The 22,005-nt window shown below is 35.0% G+C and overlaps 1 protein-coding gene across 1 annotated transcript in view; it reads left to right on the forward strand.

Annotated features, from left to right (window-relative positions):
• ADGB (androglobin) overlaps positions 1-22,005 on the forward strand; it is a gene marked incomplete at both ends in the record, with an annotated part of 118,492 nt that overhangs the window by 34,296 nt on the left and 62,191 nt on the right. Inside the window, 7 exons of the mRNA XM_080615880.1 lie at positions 808-902; positions 3,523-3,697; positions 4,479-4,569; positions 7,542-7,686; positions 14,530-14,575; positions 19,160-19,325; positions 21,800-21,863. Coding sequence (XP_080472006.1) covers positions 808-902; positions 3,523-3,697; positions 4,479-4,569; positions 7,542-7,686; positions 14,530-14,575; positions 19,160-19,325; positions 21,800-21,863 — 782 coding nt within the window. The remainder of the gene's footprint in view (positions 1-807; positions 903-3,522; positions 3,698-4,478; positions 4,570-7,541; positions 7,687-14,529; positions 14,576-19,159; positions 19,326-21,799; positions 21,864-22,005) is intronic.

Consider the following 22,005-nt stretch of genomic DNA (forward strand, 5'->3'; position numbering starts at 1 on the left):
GGTAATCAACAATAGCTTCTTCAACAGTTACAGGTATGAGATGGTTGCATGGTTGCTCAGTGCAACAGATTTCTAGGAGTAACAAGTGAACATGCCTCTGCTTTTACATCTTGCCTGTGATGGAATTACAGGAAAACAAGCTTCTGTAAAGGCGTGTGGGTAAGAGCTATGTGATCACCCCCTCACGCTTTCAGAAACAGCTGACATTACCTCCATTATTCTATCTCCTTGACAGAAGTAAGAGCAATAACCCTGGTTAACAAATACTCTGATTCTCAAACTAATCTTATTCTTAATATCCATTGCTAGGAGTGGCCAGGGCTCTGGCTTTTGATACTTTTGTTAGTAAGATCAAACTTTGCTTTCACTGGTGTGAAGCCTTTAGGTACTATTGACCAATCAGTATGTTTTTATTTCATCTACCCAGATGATGTGTATTGTGTTCTTTATGCTAGTATCTAGTATTATTAAAATCTGAAGAAAAATAGAACAACAATGGTTAGAGCTACTTCTGACCTGTTGCATTTGTAAGTTGTAGTTTTTCTTTTTCATCTGTGTAAAAGAAGTAAAATATGCAAAAGTCACGGATAGTCTAAAATAGGTAAGGATTAAAACAACGTGGTTTTGCCATCCGTGGCTTCTCTTACAAGTACTCTACAATGAGGTCTTGTTTCAAATGAGATAATAGAGTCAGACAAAGAAAATAACAAAAATGAGGCAGAGAGAGCAGAATAAGTTAGGGTGAGGTATAGCAACATTTATTTACTGTTTATGCTGTTCTAAAACATGTTGATGTTTTCTCTGTAGAATCATCTGTGCCAACCCAGCCAGAAATGGTCGTGTATGCTGGCTGTATACCACTACATTTGTTCGAAAAGGATGTTTTTTCGTTAAAGCAGATGGTAAGAGTCTATGCTCTCAGGACAGGAAAGCATTATTTTATTATCAGGGAGTTTCATTTTGCAGCAACTATGTTGTAACAAAAATAATAAAATCAATATAGTGAAATAGTCATTAGGTAATGATTATCAGTTAAATTTATATTTTTGGTACTTCTGTATTCTGATTGTGCATTTTCTGCATTTTTCTGCTGCAGTCTGCTCATTTTTTCAGTTTTACTCCACTTTCTCTGGATCCCAGGAGCTGAAGGCTCTTGGGAGAATCTTGATGAGGACTAAAAAATGTATCATAATGAGATACTTCTGAATGGAAAGACTAATTATTTTAGGGGTTAGTTGAAAAACATAAATTCTCTGTTACACACTTTCCAATGTGTTGTTCTATAAGAAATAGCATGTTTATATCCATTTCTATCATTAGTGTTGTAGCTGATGAAAGCAGTTGGAGAGAGTGCAGCACTTCATGCAGCTGGGGTAAAAACAATGCTTAAATTTCCACTTAGTCACTCACACTCTACAGAAAGCTATTTATAATGCCAGAGCTGGCTTTCCTGAGTTGATTATTAATTAGATTTATTTTTTGTGCATTTAAATCATATTTACCATAATTAGAACATTAAAATTTTAGCTGCCTCCTCAGGAAACCAATAGGCTTGACAGAATAAAGAAATTTCCAGAAATGGTTTGCAGGTGTTATGCTTTACTGCTCTTAATTCTTGCACTATTTTCTTTTTTCAAGTTGTGCTGGGTATTTTATGCTGTTTTGAAGACTAGCTCTTTCTCTGTGATTTAATTTATTTATTTATTTAAATTTAAGGTCTCAGCCAGTAGTGTCTTTTTCCTCAGAAGTAATGCTAGTCATCAGAAAGCAAACTGGAAACAGTGACATAAGGTTGTATCTTTCCTGCTTGGAGTCTCAAACTTGGCTTCAGTCTGTGAGGTTATAGAGAGTACTGAAAAAGAGGCATTGCACATCAAATAGGATGAGGCAGATGGATCTATGTGTCTAAACCAGTGTTTTAGTAAAGACTGATAGAAAAATGGAAGTTGACAGAAATTAAATATAGAAGTGTAATGGGTTTCTTGTGGGTTAAAAAAAGCTCATTTTCAAGCTTTCTTTGGGGGCTGAGATATACTACATTGGTAGAAATAATTAAAGTTTCGAAGAGTGGATTCATTGGCATAATCATTGCTCTCTCAATTTCTAGAAAATTGTATCGTTAACTGCAGCTGTGCCAAAATTTCCCTCCAGAATTTTTGCAGTATCCCTTTTAGCTTTGCTTTCTAGTGTATATGTCCTTGGATTGATGTGGCTTGAACTTAATTGCCTTAAGTTTGCTCAAATAACATGGAAAAAAATGCATAATTGAGTCATTCAGGTACGTCTCCTACTCAGCAGCTGACAAGTTCTTGTTTATGGCACCTAATTGGTAGTCTTCAAAATCCTCTCTAATCTCAGATGTTTTAAATTGCATTTTTAAGTTGCTTGAATATGTATGTGCCCAGTCACCACTCCTGTAATATATCTTTATAAAGTCAGAGATCAAATGAAGCCGTTATATTGCTTGTATACCTTCACAGAATCATAGAATAATTTAGGTTTGGAAGGGACCTTAAAGATCATTCCAATCCCCCTGCCACAGTCAGGGAGACCTTCCACTAGACCAGATTGCTCAAAGCTCCATCCAACCTGGTGTTGAATACTTCCAGGGATAGGGCAGCCTTAACTTCCCTTAGCAGCCTTATTGTGTTAAATTTGTTCTTCTCCCTTCAAATAACTGACAACCACAACTACATCTACATCCTTCTCTGCAAAGTTCATAAATGCAGAACCTCAGGAACATTTGCCAATGAGCCTTGCTGATGAGCATGTTAAGGAACTAAATTATGTGTGATTTATTTAGCAAGTAAAAGGAGGTGTATTTTTAATATACAAAGGATGTACAAATCTTGTAACAGAACTTTCAGTAATGAAAATGTTAAGCACTACACCATTATTATTTTAATGCAAAGAGCACCACTCAATGTCCACATCTGAAATTGCTCTTAAGTCTGTTGCTAAGGGATTTGGTATACAGGTCAACTGCAGTGCCTTTAGTATGTTCTCTAAATTAGCCAGCAGATAAAAAGTTTAATGATGTATTGGTTCAAAGTGATATTACATTATGGAGATTTCACAAGTTATCTAAAAGCCAGTTGCTTTTAGAATTCTGCTGCTTTATAAATTCAGCATGAAGTGAAGACTTTCTCCCCCAGAAAAAGTTTTAAAATACATTTGTTTAAAATAAAATGTTGTCACTGTTTTTTTACATATTAATTCTGCTTCACGTGTGTATTTTCTGTAGCACCTAAAAGAATTCAGTTAAATAAGTTGAAAAGAACGATGAATCTACTATAAGAAGTAAAATATATGTAAACACTTATGAGTATTCAATTATACTTTTTCTGCTGAATATCAAATTCTAATTAGAATGTTTTTGGATAGCCTTGTCAGGTGAGCTATTTTTGTTTCATTTGTTACACAAGCTGTTAGATGCTTTTGTGTGCGTACTGTTCTTTCCTGTCAGAGATACGATGAGAAAGGAGGTGTGACACAGCTGGGTTATTTTTCCATGTTTCATAGGCTGATTCTTCAGAGAAACTAAGGCAGTATGGACTTTCCCACATATATAGCCATCCTGTCCTAATCACTAGAACAAGGTCCTGTCCTCTGGTAGCACCACCACAACCACCACCAGTTCCTCGTTGGAAGCTTTTCCGTCAGAAAAATAAAACTCTTGTGTCATCTGAACCCCGAGGTTTGTCTACTTAGACCTCCAAAATGAATGTGTAGTAACATTTTAATTATTACAAATATATAAATTTCCAGGGCCATATTTATCATCTTATCGCTTAATTTCAATGGAACTTCCTTAGGGATTACTTGTTTGGTTTTGTTTGGGTTGTGGGGTTTTTTTACCTATTTTGTATTACTTCCCCTTAGCCCTGTTATTTCCTAAACACTTTGAGAAGTGTCTTAATTTCAGGCTAAAAAAGCAGTCTACTTGAGAAAATGAAGAGGGAGTGTTATCAAACCAATGCAGAAGCTCTGTCATGCAGAGCTATGAAAGCTTCTGAACACCTTTCAAACTTTTGAAATATGTGACTAGTCCTGCTGCAAAATCTCATAGTTTTAAAGGTAAACTTGTTCTAGGGTTTGTCTGTACTGCACAATGGATTTAAATGCATGATATGAGGTGCCTTGAGTATGAAAGTCTTGCAGACATGCTAGCATTATGTAATGAGATAAACAGGAAATTAGCAGTGTACTGCCATAGTTTTTCTAAGCTAAGTTGGATAACCTTCCATAGGTTAAGCACAGTTTAACACCCTGCAGGCTGAGGATCAGAGCTTTGAGCAGGTTTTTGTTCATGATATGTCACCTAAAGCCACCCTTGGTTGTTCTCTTTGATTCAAATGTATGCTATTATATTTTGAGAATTATTTAGGTTTGATTAATCCCCTGTGGAAATTATTTGTCAAAGTTCTAGTGTTAAAAATTTCTTATGAATTAATGTTTAACAAGTTGCTTTTTTCCAGTGTCTTTGGTAAAGAAGCCTGAAGAACATGTTGAGATTGCTAGCCTATTTTTGAATTACAAATTGAATGTTATTACACTACCCACAGACATGTAAGTATTCAGTGTCGTTTCAGCGTTAGCTTTGTACTGTTCCTCCATTTGACTGTGAAAGTGCAGTGGCTTATGTTTACTTCTGTCACAGGGAAAAACTGGTCAGATTATGTAGTTGAAAGCAAATCAGGATCTATTGATTTCTTGATGTTGCATAATCGTCAGTCAGTGAACTGTACATTTAGGATCAGTATCATCTATATAACTGATAAACCACTATTCTAGATGCTTACAAAATGTTTACAAACACCTACAAACTTCTGAACACCTTTGTATAACTAATGCAAAGAATTTTTAGTCATGCACACAGAGGCATACACATGCAATTATATGCTCTCCTGGCATTGAGGGTTACAAGCTCACCTTCTCATTTAGGCATGCAGGTTCTATTTGCACACACCTTCTGTTGGAGACGCAAGTTGGGGTGCTATATATTTTATATGCTGTTCCCTACAATCTGCTAATCTACATGCATTTTGTGAATGCTCCATCCCTGGCGGTGTTCAAGGCCAGGTTGGACAGAGCCTTGGGTGACACAGTTTAGTGTGATGTGTCCCTGCCCATGGCAGGGGGGTTGGAACTAGATGATCTTAAGGTCCTTTCCAGCGCTAACTATTCTATGATTGTGTGATTCTATGCCTGTGAGAAAACCCACTAGGAGGTGGACATGCACACACCTGAGGGGTATGTCTCTACTTGTTACACCCTGTACAGACAGTCCCTAGGTGGATGCACACTTCTCAGGGCATCTGACATCGAAGGGCTGGGAGCTCTGTCAGGCAAAAACACTGCCAGTTTCTCTACTCAGTAGGCCCAGTGAATATTCAGTAGATCACTTCCATGAGAAATAGGAGTATTCTCTGATGTCTTTCTATTTTTAACTCAAACTACTGGTCCCTTTCAGTTCTTGCACGTAACAAGGAAGTCACTGACTGGCCAGTCAGTACTTTCATGGGCATCACATATTTGGCATGGAGCAATTAATTTTTATGAATCAAACAGGCTGTTCTCTGTTAATTATAGTTATTACAAGAAACCTGAGAGTTCAGGTGAGGAAGCTCATGCTCAGAACACACCTTTGTATAAATGCCTTGTGTTAAAGACGGGAAGTCCTGTGAACCCTTGAAAATATATATGTATAAACCTTGTATAAATATATATATATAAACCCTTTTATAAATGCAGGGTGTCTTAGAGAAAAAGTTTCAGAAATCAATGTATACATGTCTTCTAGTCAGCATTGAATATTCAGCATAATACTTGCTTGCTGACAAGAAAAGAAGGATTATCATTAATTATATCAAAATATTGGATTTTTTTTCCGATGACCCACTGCATAATGCTTTTCTGCCAGGCTTCAACTTATGATGTTGAACATTTTGTCAACAACTGCTAGAATTATTAATATCCTCTCTTTTATTCTGACTGAACTCTTGACAGAGGAAACATTGCATGTATGACATACCAAGTGAGCACCAAAAGTTTTATGTTATTTTGGAGGATATTTATTTTCTTGAGAATGAGTCCAACAACAATTTTTAAACTGTTGGATGTGTGTATCATTTTTAAGGTGTGTATACCTTTTTCTAAGTACATCTCTAAGTAAACTGCACAAATTACATGGCAGTTTCCGTATTTTGATCATCGTGATTGGATGGGTTGATAAGAAACCCGTTTGGGTTGTTGGCTTTTTTTTGTATTGAACAGCGTTTTTCAGTGGAAGAAATTAACTTGGAATGTTGTGTTGTATTGTATTGTTTTGCTGATACATTTTGTTGTATCAGCATTTGCATTTTGTTGGTTAAAAATACATTAAATTACTTAATTTTTGTTTTCAAATAGTAGGAGTACACATACATAAAAATGCTCTAAGCAATATCCATTGATAGGTTATTAAAAGAATGAGAGTAATAATTAAGATGTTCCCTTATTTGCATGTTACCATATTTTATGTATTTTTTTCATCTTGAATAGATTGCTTCATGGTCAACTTACTGCATTTTGTCAAGGACAGTTTGTTTAATGTGCTAAGTTTCCATGACAATGAGCTAATTTAATCTCTTGTGATTTAATTAACAGGTAGTAACCAAAAATATATAGCAAGTATTAGCATTTCATTAAAGTAATATAGCTGCCTAAGTAAGATAAGGGATTTAGATGCACAACTGGGACTGAAAAAATTTTTAATCTCTTGCTTTAATTCTAATAAAATATTTTGAAACACTCAAAGGCAAGATAATTGCTACCGCGTCACTGCTAAAGATCTTGATATTTCATTATCTCAGTCCTAGGAAGGGGGTTGGATAACACGTTACATTTTTCTTTGTTCTTTATTGCTGCAATAACACAATTACACATTTATGTCTAATTGGCATATGTGCAATATTGTTTTGATCTTGTTCTCCCAGTTCACTTAACAAGCAAAGAGTTGTTTGTATTTCCATCAGTTTTCACTTCTGCCTTCACTAAGTCAGCAACAAAGCTTTCTTTTGCTACAACCAGAATAGACCTTGCACAGGTTTCCTTGGTTATCGTGTGTTTTAGCTGTCTGGTAGCTATGGAGACCCATTTTGAGGGAAAAGACAAAAATTATTCTGACACTTCCTCCCCCCCCCCCCCCCCCCCCCCCCATTTAACTGGTCCACATTATGTTATTTTTTTTCTTGTCTGGTGGACATAGAAATTTATTTATTTCTAGCATTACCATCTAGTTTTTCTCAGCTGACTTGGGTTTGTTTTTTTGAGGATTAGTTAAGAGGGCAGGTTAGTTCAGGTCTTTTGAGCATAGATACGTGTGTAGTGTCAAGCCAGAAAGATAAGCATATATAGCTATTGTGTGCCCTACCAGGCTGTAAAATAAAAGACTCACAAATTATTTTGACAAAATCATGTGAAGCATATTAGTTATGAAGAATTTCTTTTTGAAAGTAAATGTATGGATTAAAGTGTTTGAGTTTTCTTTTATTATTTAGCCGCTTTCCACAGTCTACCCTCAAAAAAGGATTTGATTCTCTGTCCCATCTCCCTTCTGTTACTGAAAGTGATGAAAATGTGAGAGACAGTAATGTGGCTATGAATCAAAGTGTGAGACATTCAAATGCAGAAGAGGATTCTCAGGTAATAATTTTCCTAATTTTATTTTAACTGAGTTAGTTTTATATTCCAAAGGATATTGAGACAAAATAGAAAATACTTACTACTGAAATATAGGGTTTTAAAGACTTCTCAGTGAGCTTTTTTCCCTGCTATTTAAGTAACTTCCCTCCCCTTTCCAATTTCTAGTTATATTGATATGTGCTGGGTGAGATATCTTTCACATCACTTTTTGTTTTAACCTTATTTTGTAATGATTTATTCCTCAAATTCTGAAAGTCCTGTTGCTAACACTAGGAAATATTTTGGCTTTACTGTCCTTATTACTGTCCTTTTCTGGGGCCAACTGATAAATATACTTGGGGGTTACACATGTAGTATTTGGTTGATGTATAGTGACTGCCTGTTGGGTTATAAAATGTGTTTGAAGACCAAAGACATACTGTTAAGAATAGTATGCTATGAGATATCTTCATCAACAAAGAAAATAAAATTCAGTTTGTTAAATTTTGAAGTAAAAGAGCAATAAATATCTGTGTAATTTTTGGAGTGCCTATTTATATGTTTCCTCTTCAGAGTATGCTGTTAAGCCATTTTTATATTTCAGTTCTTAAATTCAGTTTCTTTAAATAATTCTATATGTATTGTTTATATAGAAAATGTACATGTGAACATGTAGTTATTAGGTATTTATGATTTTAAAATAAGCCAATTCTGTAGTGAAGGAAAATTCTTTGCAATAAAATATATTTTTAACTAGTCTGAATTTTGTATACATTTTGCAATAGTCTAGTTAGTACTTCATTAATACTTCATCTTTAAAAGTCTTTTTGAATATTGCAACTTGTGAAAATCATTACGAACACAGCAAAGTAATAAAGAGCTGTAAGTAGCATCATACAATGTACATTGTTTGCATAACTTCACTCTCCCTAGCTGTACAAATACAGATTGAGTTAGTTACATCTTAATAGATGTTTGTGTGCTAGAAACGTAAAAGTAATTTGGAGCATCACTTTGATTCTCTCCTCTAGTCCAAGTGTGTAAGAAATATATGATTGTAGACGGTTGGTCTGTCACGGGAGGGCATGCAGTCAAAAAGAGGCAAGGGAAAGTAAGAAAATACAAAAGAGACAGACATTGATAGATCTGAAATGATTGGAAGAAGACATAGTGTGACATAGTCTGAGGGCAGTCTGATTCAGACATGTAATGTAAGAAGTCACAAGCAGCTAATGGACTTACACTTGAACTTTACTTTGCCTAAGTTTAAATCTCGGCCGAAAAATGCTATGCCAATTAATAGTTGCAGTATGTAAGTAGGAATGCGTTTGTATGGAATGCAAAAGCAAATAACTTGCAGAACAATCTTTCACATATTAAGTCTTTTAATCAACAAAATTATGTGGATACCTCTGGAAGATTCATTATTGGATAGCTTTCTTTCCATATCTTTAAAACTTGAAATAACAATATACAGCTATACCTTTTTTTTTTTTTTTTTTTTAAAATCAGTTAGTGATTAAAAAAGCAAGCACTGAAAGAGAAACTTTGATATCTACAAATCACTAAGTTATTGCTAATTGCCATAATTTTGTTTTGTAGAATACCAAGTGTGAGCAACTTTGTCTCCATTTAAGCTGTGCGACTGCTATTCAGGAGATGTCTGCTTTAAAACCTTTAATGCAGATATGATTTATCTTTGGGATACAGCAATTGTATGTGTGCCAGACGTGCAGCAGATTTAAATTGGCATATTTCAGTTCACTCCAATGTAAACTGCATGAAGTTACATCAGTGAATATCTGATTCACAGTTCCTAAAGGTCTGTTGTCAAAGAAACAGAGACTAGTGATAAATAAAAGTTAAAATTTTAGGACCTGGATGTCCTTTCTGAAGTTGAAAGACATGGTATCCTTTGTGTCCCTAAATTGCTTATGCCAAATAATGGAAATGCTTTAGTACTGAATTTTTCAAACATTTTTGCCCTGAATTTCCCATTCCCTGTTATTTTACAGTTCTGAAAACTTTGTGGATGTGCATTAGGAAAAGTATCTTTAAATGTATGTATTTTTGGTAGTTGAATTGATCTTGAAGCACACTGTTACATGGTTTATTGTTGGGGTTTTTTTGTTGTTGTTTTAAAACTCCATAAAATAGGCCCAGTTCTTTAATGGAAAAGCTCACTTTTATTCTTCAGTTGGAAGGTAAGCAATTTATGTGTGTAAGTCATGTTGAAATGTCTTGTTCCATTTGGCTGGAGACAATTATTTGTGGAATAATGCCTTCCTGAACTAGGTGATTTTCAGAACTTGATTTTTGATTTCACTTTTTTTCCTTATCCTTTTTTGTGGTCAGGAAAAAGGCAAAAAGGTCATCATATGTAAATTGCACAGTACCTTGCAGTCTTCTGGAACAGTAATTCTGGCAAATTTTTGAGAAAAATATTATCCTGGAATAGTGTTTCCTTGGAGCTCTGCTATTCAAAAGCCTACTCAAATATTCTTCACTGTGATGAATTCTTTACTACAAGTTGTCTCCAACTTTCTTGAGAAGAAAGCTTTTTACGATTTTTTTTTTAGGAAACGTTGAAGAGTAACAAAGGAACAACATTCTAATCCAAGTATGTTTACCATCAGAATTTGCAATGGCTGCTTGATATTTTAATAGTCTGCCTTGATTGCTGTATTCAGAAATCCTAAGCAGAACACTCCTGACTTCTGTTTGTGGCTTCTTCAGTGCCAAGCTGGTTGCCAATGCTACTTTCTAGAGCAGAAAGATTAAAATCGCCACTCTCTCGCAGTGACATAAATACAGTACGTTTGTTCTTTAATGTTCATGCTTACTTTATTCTTCTTACTTCAGTGCCATGCTTTTATATATGCAAGGTCAGTCTTAACTTCTGATTTGCAGCTGATGTCAAGTCTGTTTAATTTGCATGCTTTGTTGTGTGCTTTTTTCATGTTTCCCATAAACCTTTTAGCCTGTTGTGTCATAAAAAGCATTTTCTTATTCTAATCCTTCTTATGATATATTTCATAAGCCCAGTGAATTCATATTGAGTCAACAGGAAGGCTAGGAAGAAAATAAAAAATTGTATTTTCTTTACAAATTTTACGGTTTTGACAATTATTGAATCTGCACAAAATCAAAATTCCTTGCTTATTTTTTCGGGGGAAAAAAAAATATACATGAGATACTAGGCACATGAATTAGAAGAGGGATTTGAGAAGAGGGACGTCCATTTAGACATTTGTGGTATAGAGAATCTTTCTGTAGATATTTCTTACAAATATCTACTTGCTTATACAGATTGGGACAGTTCCAACATTACAGACTGAATAAAAAAGAAACAGAGTTAGTAATCCAGTATTTTTAAGCAATTCTTGTATCTCACTCTATGTACTGCTTTGCAGTTGTTTGTTCTTTTGTTCCACTGCCTTGTTTCAAAACCCACCTCTATTACTTTCTCCCACATCACAGCTACAAAGAGAACTGATGTTCCATTTAGTGAAAAGAGTGACTCAGGAGTAGGTAACAAAGATTGTGTCTAAGTGATTATCAATGCAAAAGTCAACCTAAAACCTGAAATTTAATACAGAGTTGGGTCTGAAATATTTTGGTCATTTTTGTCATTTTGAAGGTAGATTTAAAATGTATTTTCAATCTTAATAATGTATTTGAAGCTTTATTCCTTCACCTGCAGTTATATCCAGAGAACTTCTTTTTGGAAGGTGACTGGTGATTTTTACAGAAAAACTCGTATGAAAAGTTTTGCCATGCATAATTTCTACAGTAAAAAAGGACACTGGTTTTATAAAAAAATCAAGTACAAGATAGCTATAAATTTATGAATTGTCATTATTTTTAAAATTATGTATTAATGATTATAAAACATAATAGACTATAAATTAGATTTTGAAGTCAACCAGTAAATTTTCTTCACATTTTGCATTCAGATTTCGCATTGATTGCAGGAATAACAATAAGTAAATAAACTCTCGCTGACTCTTAACTGTATGCAGCCTTTCATGTTTCATAGCTGGATTCAAGTCTTTGTTTCTTCCTTTCTTTATCAGATACTGTGGCAGCAGAGCTGATCTTTCAGGCAATGTGTGTTCATTAAGGTGGAAAGTTGCCTTCAGTTTCTCTTTCTGTGCCAACGTCTTAGCTGCTGTGGCTGAGGCAATAGCATAACAGAATGAGAACTTCCTTGACACTCCCAGTTGTCTCAGAATCAGTGAGGTTTAGGTAATAGACGCATCCCATACCATCAGGGAAGCAGGCAGCTTTTGACTCTGTTATGTGTGCACTCCAGAGACTTTAGTAAATGAGTCTACAGGACTTTCTACACAGGTTTCATTAGATTGCTTTCACAGCTCAAACTGGCTAAAGTAACATTACTAATCATCTAGATTTTCCAGGGTACGTTCTCCTTCTTTACTGGAAATTTTGTTGAAGCGGCTTTTGAGGATTTTATAAATCTCTCTGGGCCTTCCTGCTGCCAGCTGCTAAGACCAACAAAGTAGCCCTATAGTAAGCTGCCACATGTCTGTACTAGAAGCATAAGTCATGTGTACTGTCCATGAACGGTAAGTCTGGCAGAAAGTGCTTGACTTGTGGTGCAAACATTACAGTCTCCAACGCTTGTACAGTAGATCTGATACTTTTTATACTTTGGACATGCACAGGATTTTGAGAAGAAGCCTGGTAGTGTTGACATGTACCTAATTGGTAAATACTGTGACTCCTACAGGAAATTTGGCAATATTGAAATCTTGCAAGTTGTAGTCTCCATGTAGGTATATGACAGCTCTATGCATGCATACTTCTGAAGTCCCAATTTAAAGGGGAAAGATAGTCCATGTATTACTAGAGATTGTTCAAACCCAATTGTTGAGATGTGACTGTCAGCGTCACATGACAAATGATCTTAGCTTGCCTTTTGTTTTGCACAGTTGTATGTACAGAAGTCTGGAAGCAGGAGCTGAAGTACACGGGCAATTGCAAAATCATATTGTGTCCTTTTCAGCTCATTTGCCCTAGAAAAGCAAGAAATTATTTTAAAAATGGACATGTAAGACATAATATATTTCAAGTACCAAATTTTTCACCAACTGTTAACATTTCAACAATGTCTGTATTTGTCTTTTAATTGCTGTTTATATTAGAGCTGTCTCAGCTTTGATTCATGAACATTCTTTAAAAAACCCATGCCAGATTTGGAATAGAATTTAGGATTTGCACTGTGGAAAAATGGGATTTTAAAATTCTCTCACTAAACAATACTGCAGTTAAATTATAAAGATTAAATTATTTGGTACTTCCTATTTTGGGACAGAGAATCTTAAATGTGTAATTTATTCACTTGAGAAAAGATCAGACGCCTAAAGTTCTTACATTCTGGGCCTGTGGAAGTCCTGTAGAATAAATGCTGCAGGAAGACTTACTGCAGCTAGGAATTGAAGTAGAAAGCTATAAGGCTTTCCTCTAAGGAAGCATTTACAGGTCCTTTCATATTGTGTATGCAATAGTAGTATGTAATATGACAGCTGAGGCAGACCTGGAGTTGCAGTACAATGTCCTTGTGCAAACTTTAGGTACTGTTGAGACAGGCTATCCAGTCGAACTTACTCAGACTTTACGTAATGTCATTCTGCCCCTCCAAAGATTTTTAGATGGTATTGTGAAAGCATAAAAGCAGGTCCAGTTAGTAGAGCTCCCACAACTCCTCTTTGAAATGCAGAACAGAAAGTCAGTCTGTGTATCCAGATGTTGACCAGTTCAATGTTATGAGTTCCTACATTAGCACCTTTGACGCATGTAGAGATGGGTATATAGGAGGAGTTTAGGGTGGTGGGATGGATGACAAATCTTGTTAAAGGGAGTCCTGAGATGAAAAAAAGCTTCTAAATTTGTTTGCAATAGGTTTTTTAGGCTTTAATGTTTGTCTTTGCAGAGGCAAAGCTAGTCAGTTAACCCATAAATAGTACCACATTTGAATAGGAAACAAGCTGGAAACTGTGGAAATGGGAAAGAAGTGCAAGTGAGTCTTGCGCAGAGTATGTCATATTGCAGGTAAGAGGGCAGTCAAAAGGCAGGATGACAAGGCACACATTTTGATCAGTTTCAAAGATTTTAATCTCTCAAATTAGAGGACCCTGACTTTGGAAATTGAGTAAGTGGACTTTCTGAAAAGCTGTGTAATCTGGTTTCAACTTCAAGTGGATATTGCATTCATAATAGGTCAGCAGCTCTAGCTTGGAAATGGGATTGACCAGGATAAAGCTGTTTGCTAAAAATATGAAAAAAGAGCAGGTTACTTTTTGTTTATGCAGCTGATAGGAAAATAAAAAAAAAAAAAAAAAGATGCTGTAGCAATCAGGCATGCTGCTGTCAACAGTCGGGTACTCTTTCACAGTAAGAAATGCTTGTTGGAAAAGCATCCCTCCACGTGCTTTCCAAGAATGGAAATGTAGAATAGGAAAGAACAGAATTCATTCCAGAATAGGACTAATTAGTTCTTAGAACTTATTTTACTGTCAAATAGCAGTAAGATCAAAGAACATGTTTTTTTCTTATAGCAGAGGAGTAGGCATATGAACAGCTTTTATCCCAGACTCCAGATCACATGTACATCTCTAGAAAAACGATCAATCTGTCTATTGGTGATGTATATGTAGGTATTATGGTGAATTTTATTATTTCTATTTTCTTTTTAAAAAATGTATATACTACAATGGTAACTTATTGTTTCTTCATCTCAGGAAGGACTGCTCCAAACCAAAGTATTTAACAAAATAATGCAAGGTTATAATCACCATTGCGCCATTGTTTGTTTTGTTGTCTTTTTTTTCCACTATATAGGAGACCATCCTCCGTGGGCAGCAAAATGCAGAGACCCTTGATAAGGGTAAGTGTGTTTGAAGTTTATATTCAGACTTCTGCCATTCAAGTACTATGGTGTTTGAATGTCTTTTCTTATGTATCCCTATTTTTATTAATATCATCCCATTAAAAATAAAAATTTAAATTAGACTAATCTCACTGTATCAAAATCCTGAAAGTTAATGAGCTGGAAATATATGCTTCAGTTATTCTGTCACAGCTCAATGCCAAAACCTAATAGAAATATAGTAGTTTGCAGTAGATGACTCTTTAAGCCTACCTTAAATACATTGGGATCTTGGAGTATTTTTGTAGCTGTCACTATTGATTGATTCTGAAGTTAGTGTGTGTCAATAGTCTGATTGATATCCTTTCTGCTTATGCAAAAGTGTACTCAAGAAGTAATCATCGAAGAAAAGATTCCATAGCGCCACCAAGGAAAAGGACATGTTTCCATCCCCTGGCCTATAATACTAATAATTCACATTGCTACTGCCACAAAAACCTTTGTCCTCGGGTTGTTTTCACACTCTCCAGGCCATCTCAACCCAAATGTTGTCATTTCTATAAGCAAAATCCCTTTATTCTGACTTTACTTAGAAAATATTGTTAGTCATTACAAGATTCTAAGACTGGAGCTGTATGATCCTATTAGGTGGTAGAGGCATGATTACTTTTCTTTGAAAGATACAATTCCTTTTAATATCTTAATTAATTATTAATTAAACCCATCTTCAAAAAAAAAGAAATCATTAAGGAAGAAAAATAATTGGGAAACGAGGCTTAGTAATATATCTTGGTTGAATGCTTTTCATTGTGCCATGCACTGTAACGTACGAGAGTTACTTTGTATTACTATTACTTCCAAGTGATTCACTATGAGTGTTTCAACTCTGCAGAATAACTGAGAGCATGAATCATGATCCAAAACTGAGAGAAACAGAGAAATCTTTTAAAAAATGTTTTATTCATGAGTATGGATTTTTTGATACACTTTTTAATATGGCTAAAAATTGTTCAAATTTTGCAAAGCATGAGAGTGCTAATTCAATAACTTTATATTTTCAGAGTTTGGTTACGGGTTAGTTAAATATATGAATAGTGTAACGTCAGGAAAGTTGTTTCTGCTAACTTGAAGAGGATTTGAAACACATTCCTACTGAGATCAGTTCTACTTTAAAAGTAAAGCCACACATATAAACAAATCCTTTCCTGGGTAAATAATTGCTTTTCAATATTTCAACCTTTCAGTTTAGGAATCTCTGTCCTCTAATGTTTGCTAAAAAAAAAAAAAATAAAATAAAAGTTTTACATACTTTTATTAAATTACTGGGACTGCTAAAGTCCATTGAGATTTTGCACTGTTGAGGTTCACCAAATGCAATGAAATGTTTTATATACCAGAACAAAAAAATTGTCTTAAACCATATAATTTAATTGTGCCTTGTTGTAAAATGAAAATTTGTTCCTTTATGCTTACTCTGAGTTGTTTTAAGAAAGCAGTTGTATTTTCTAGATGAAGTGCTCTTCTGTGATTTGCAATTTCTCTTGGTGCAGATATTGGATCTGATGGAATTGCTTTTCATATCACATTATTCTCACGATTACCAGTTACCTCGTAGGAATCTTGCTGTTTCAGTATTTGTCCAGAGACATGTTAAGTTCTTGCAATTTCTGCTGTAAACCGGAAAATTTCTGGGTTTGTATCTCTAGTCCAGTAAGCCAGCCTGTCTATCCCTCCTTACTGAAAACTGAGACAGGGAGCTTAGTTCAATTTTGAACCATTTTGAAAGTTTTCTTTACAAGGAAGTGTTTTCTTATGCTTTTTCATTTACTTGGCTAGCAAACATTTTAATGTGTTTCTTATTGTGTTCTCCTAAAGAGCTAGCTCACATAGAGCCAGATACAAAGCATCCAGATACTGAATAAATATTATTACCCAAAACTGTAGTCAGTTTGATGAGGGGCTTGATTGCCATTTAAGCATCTCAGTAAAGAGCCACTGCTTGAAAAATGATGAGCGCTTACCAAAAGCAAAGACAGCATTTGATGCTAAATTATCTTAAATATATCTTCTCAGTTAAGAGCATTACTTTTTCTAATAATTTTGGGGGCTTTATTATAGTACAGTATTTTCTTACCGTATCAATAGTCATTTTTGTGATAAACTGTGCTAATCAGTGTTCATTCGCTACTCTTTTCTCCTTTTTGGATCAATTATTTTAGTTTGTATGCTGCTGTGCTCTTAGTTATTGATCTGGTTTTATTTGTCTTCTGGGTTTTTTTACAGTGCATGTTTTGTTGTTACTTCTGTATTTCAATGTTTTCCCTTTTTCATCAAGTTACATTTTCCTCTTGGGTTTGACTGTAACATTAATCTTTGTTGCTTGAGTTCTAAGTAGCATAAAATTCTTGAATTCAGATATGCTGTTCTGTTTTCTGAAGCTCCCTGCAGTGTTTAACTTTATAATAAGCTTATATCCCTTTGTGTTTGATTAGGATTTGCATTTATTCAAGGAATTAATTATATAATAATTACAGAAAATTATTGGCTAAAATTATCTTCTGTATGTCAGTTTTAAAATACTATTTTATACTGAGCAGATCTTAAGTTTTGCTTCAAATTTATTTATAATTTTATTCCATAAAGTATATCTTCATTATATCACTCAATGTTTGCAGTTTCATATAGCTGGAAATGGCACTTGCGTAGAACGTAAACAATAGTTAGAAGTTTGATTTACTTTTCTCTTATAATTGTATCCGGAAGCTCTGAACAGCACTGTCTTTGAACTGCATAGATCAAAAAGGATAAAATACACTTTTTAATGACATTCTCACATGATTCTCATTACTTCTCATTACTTCAAAGAGGATTGTGGAAACTTCAGCCATTTTGTTGACCCTGATTTTGCTTTCCTTTAGCTGCACTGGAAGAGCTGTCTTCCCTCTGACCCCAGCCTGCATACATAACCAACAGAAATGTTTATGTATTGGCTGTTAAATATGATGGAGCATATATTTTATTTGAAGGCTGCAGAGATCTACTGACCCTATTGATCCCGATAATACTCATGTGCAGAATGAACAAAGAGGAGCAACGCTGAGGCACAAGAAGATTACATTTGGCATAGTTCTGCTCTGGTGACCAGTCTCTTTTCAGTGGTGACCAGTGACAGGGATAAGGGGTAATGGGCACAAACTGAAACACAGGAAGTTCCATCTAAATATGAGAAAGAACTTCTTTAGTTTGAAGGTGACGGAGCATTGGAACAGACTACCCAGAGAAGTTGTGTAGTCTTTTTTTTTCTGGAGACATTCAAAACCAGTTATAGGTGAACCTGATTTAGCAGGGCAGTTGGACTACATGATCTCCAGAGGTCCCTTCCAACCCGAACCATTCTGTGATTCTGTGGCCCCTTCATCATCCTGCCTGTGATATGCACAGTTGTAAGCCAAGCACTCTGTTTATTTCACTGGAAGCCTAAACCCCATGTTAACTTAAATCCAAGAAAAGCCTAGATTTTATAGCTTTCAGGCAGTTTTTCCATAGTTTAAGGAAGAGAAAAAGGTCTTTGGTACATTTTCTTTCATTACATTTTCTTCAGTTCTTGTTGCAAACTGATTTAGAGCCACCTGTGTCTTAAAATTAGTTATCCAGCACATCACTGCGTCTTGCTGATAATGAAATATTACAAAGCACATTTAAATATACATGAGGTATCTTTCTAATTAGCTTTCTCATTTGTTATACCTTGTCTGTTTGGATATTACTTCGTCTTTTTCCTCTGCAAACATTCTGAATTAGTAGCTGTTCATGTTTGAGTTGTTATGTTCTTATATTTTCAGCTGTTTTGAGCTATTCTCAAAACGTGGGTGGGGGGCAGTTTAAACATCTTCAACAACTATTTATATGAATTTCAGAGAGTAAAGGCAGTGGAAGTGACATTAAGACACAACTTTAAAAATAATTAAATGATTGCAAAATGTATCTAGATTACATTTTTGTGTTTATAATTTGGCATGAATCTGACAGTAGTTCTGATTTTCCTACAAGAAAATTCATGTAATATAGGTCAAATCTATTTCTATTTAAAAGTAGACTGATTTGTGTGACTAACATCACAGAAAGTATTATCTTAAGTACCAGAGGCAAGGGTAGGTCTTTGCATCCTCCACAATTCTGTGCATTTTTTATTTTCTATTGATTGTAAAAACTTTGTGATACTGCCCTATCAGCTTTTCACTGAATAGGACCTTTCAACAAGGGGTTTTATTTTCCTTTATATAGATGAGTTTAGGTTTGCATAATTCTCATATATGTTTATCTAACATGCTAATATTAAAGATTCTAGTGCACAGTTTAAAATGTGATACTATATTGAGGCAGAATATTTAAGCAGTTGCAGACGGAAACAACAAATATCTATACAGTTGTTTCAGTTACCTTTTGAACTTTTTAAGTTAATGGGTTAGTTTTTATTTTGAAACTCTGAGACATACGGAAAATATCCTGGTAATTTATGATAATTTTTCAATATAAGAACAATATTACTTTAATGTACATATTGTCACTGTATTGGCTCTGTGTGTCTCCTTATCTCTGCAGAATTAAATGAGAATATCCGTTTTGATGCAAAACGAAAATTAGAAAGAGTTGGTACCAATACGAACATCCAAACAGGGGATAAATCAAAGGAAGAAACTAAGTCAGAAAGGACTTCTGTTTCCAGGGAAATCTGGATTAGTTTTGAAGACTTCTGTGTTTGTTTCCAGTAAGGATCAGAGGTTTTGGGTTTTATTCCATAAAATGAACAGTGTAACAGTGGTAAAATGCGAAAAGTGACTGTATAAAAACTGTGTCTTCTCAACACATCTTCGTTGTATAACTGTACTGTCTCTCAGGGTAGTCCCAAAGCTTCTTTTCAGAACAGACGTACTGTCCCTGTTGATAGTGAGTCTGTAGGTGCTGACCCACACTGTGTCTTGGGAGAGCACAACTACCAGCTTCATAAAGCTGGTTAGATGGCAATGTGAGTGGAAGATGGGAGGTTGTGGAGTGTGCAGCTATTAGGATGCTGACATACCTGTAGTGGTTTAAGCTGAGCTGGTAACTCAGAACCACACAGCTGCTCGCTCACTTCCCCTCTTCTTCCCCCCTACTCGTGGCAGGATGGGGAGGAGAATCAAAAGAATGTAAACCCCATGGGTTGAGATAAGAACAGTTCAATAAGCAAAATATAATATAAAACTGCTACTACTACTAATAATGATGATAAGGGAAATAATAAGAGGAGAAAATATAAAACTAAAAAGGGAAAGGAAAGAAAACAAACCAATAAACACAAGTGATGAACAATTCAATTGCTCACCACCCACTGACAGTCACCCAGCCCTACCTGAGCAGTGATCTGGGCCTTGTGAGCAACTCCCCCCAGTTTACATACTGGGCATGACGTGCTGTGGTATGGAATACCCGTTTGCATCAGGTGTCCTGTCTCTGCTCCATCCTGACTTCATGTGCCCCTCCTCACTGACAGAACAGAAGAGACTGAAAAGACCGTGACTGGGGTGTTACTCAGCAACAAGTAAAACACTGATGTGTTATCAGCATTTTTCTCAAACTAAAGCCAAAACACAGCACTGCACCAGCTACCAGAAATGAGAAAAATAAACTGTTACAGCTGAGCCCAGGACTATACCCAAGCCATCAGCCACTGGGTAGACATGTCTGCATCTGAACAACACAATTCTAAGGCAAAAAAATCTTGTTGAAATCATGTATTGCCATCAGTATAGCTCAGCTTGATCAACTAGATGCGTACTTTTCAGTGTAATTCCAAGGCATTTATACTTCTGCAAAAATAAAATAGCTAGTGTAGTTGTAGCATCCTTAAGCATACCTTAAGTTACTGTCTTTCAGATTTAAGAAGTCTCATGCAGTATAAATCCTTCAGAGAATCTGACATTGCTGAGGAGAGTAATTTCATCTGAAGAAAAATACCTTTTTCTTTTCTTTTCATTTGAATTTTTAACTGAGGCTTCTTTGAAGCTTTTATTTTCACAAGTTTTCTTGAGCAGATATTAAACCCTGTTCCCTTCATTAGGAAGAATGTCTAACTTTTATGCCAGCCAGCACTACAGGAACTTTAGGAGTAAAAGATCATAGATCACTTTAGAACTTGTTAAGGTTTGCCTGAATACTTTTAGGAAGCCCCAGGTCCAGGAAGATAGGGCCTTCAGAAAAAAACATCACAATCAAAGTCATTTTCTTTCAAAGTCTTGCTCACATTGTCATACAGACAGAATGTAAAATATTATTTTTTTAACTACTTAGCCAAATGTTAAAGTACTGTTGACCTTTTGTAGACCACTAATACTAAGGTATAGAACATTCATCAGTTTGTTATTCCTGTAACTAAATGGGTGAGAGTTTACTTATTTTCACAGTAAACTGATAAAGTAGCTGTTAACAAAATATCTTGATTGACCTTGGAAGAATTTATTACTCGAAAGAAGTTAGGCACCTAAGATTTTTCATTTTACCAGTCAGTTCTGTTGAAAGCATTTTCTTGTCTGACATGTCTACATCTCAGACACAGTGAAAATAAGATGAATGTCCAGAGTTCCTATTAACTTTTAAGAAATCAGGAAAATTTGAGTTGTAGGAATTGATATGTCAGCAATGGATAAGGATCCCTGTGAATTTTCTGAGAACTCAAAACATTTATTTTACATGAAACTTTGGAGTTAACATCTGATTCTGTCAGTTCCAGCTAAAGTCATTTATATTGCTTTTGGTTAAATCAAGGTTAGAAAAAATTGTCATGATCTAAGGAGCTTTTTGAAGGTGTGCAAACACTACAGAATTATAAAAACACAATAATAAACTGTACAAAATTGTTCTTCCTTATAGTGGTGCTTTACAATAATTTTCAGATAGGCATGGAAGTTTTAGAGTAATATGAGCGTACTACCATTTATGAACAAATTAGTGGCCTGACCTCCAATGGAAAACTGTAGAAATGCAGCAAAGATAGAAATTAGTGTCAGCTGCTTTCTCTGTAAATGAATTGTATTCATCTTTTATGAAACTAAAAATGTTGAATTGTTTTTGCTAAATAGCTGGGAGTATGATTTATGAAAGTAAAATTTGTATCTTGTGCTATGAAATAGACATTTACCTGAAATAGATCATTTATACTAAAGTTATTTTCCTACAAGTATTTTGATTTCATTTTCTCCCTAGAAACCTGTATGTTTTCCACAAGCCACATACGTATGCTTATAACTATCTGAAGACGGATTTTAAGGTATTTGACTGTATTGAGGTTTTATGTGCTTTTTCATCTTTACCAGTGTTACATAATTATTACATGTATGATGAGCGGTATTAGTAGACCACGTAGAACTGCTGTTACTGAAAAAATAATAATGCATTAATATTACTGTAGC

This window comes from Psittacula echo, assembly GCF_963264785.1.
Source record: "Psittacula echo genome assembly, chromosome: 4".
In the NCBI taxonomy this organism is placed as follows: Eukaryota; Metazoa; Chordata; class Aves; order Psittaciformes; family Psittacidae; genus Psittacula; species Psittacula echo.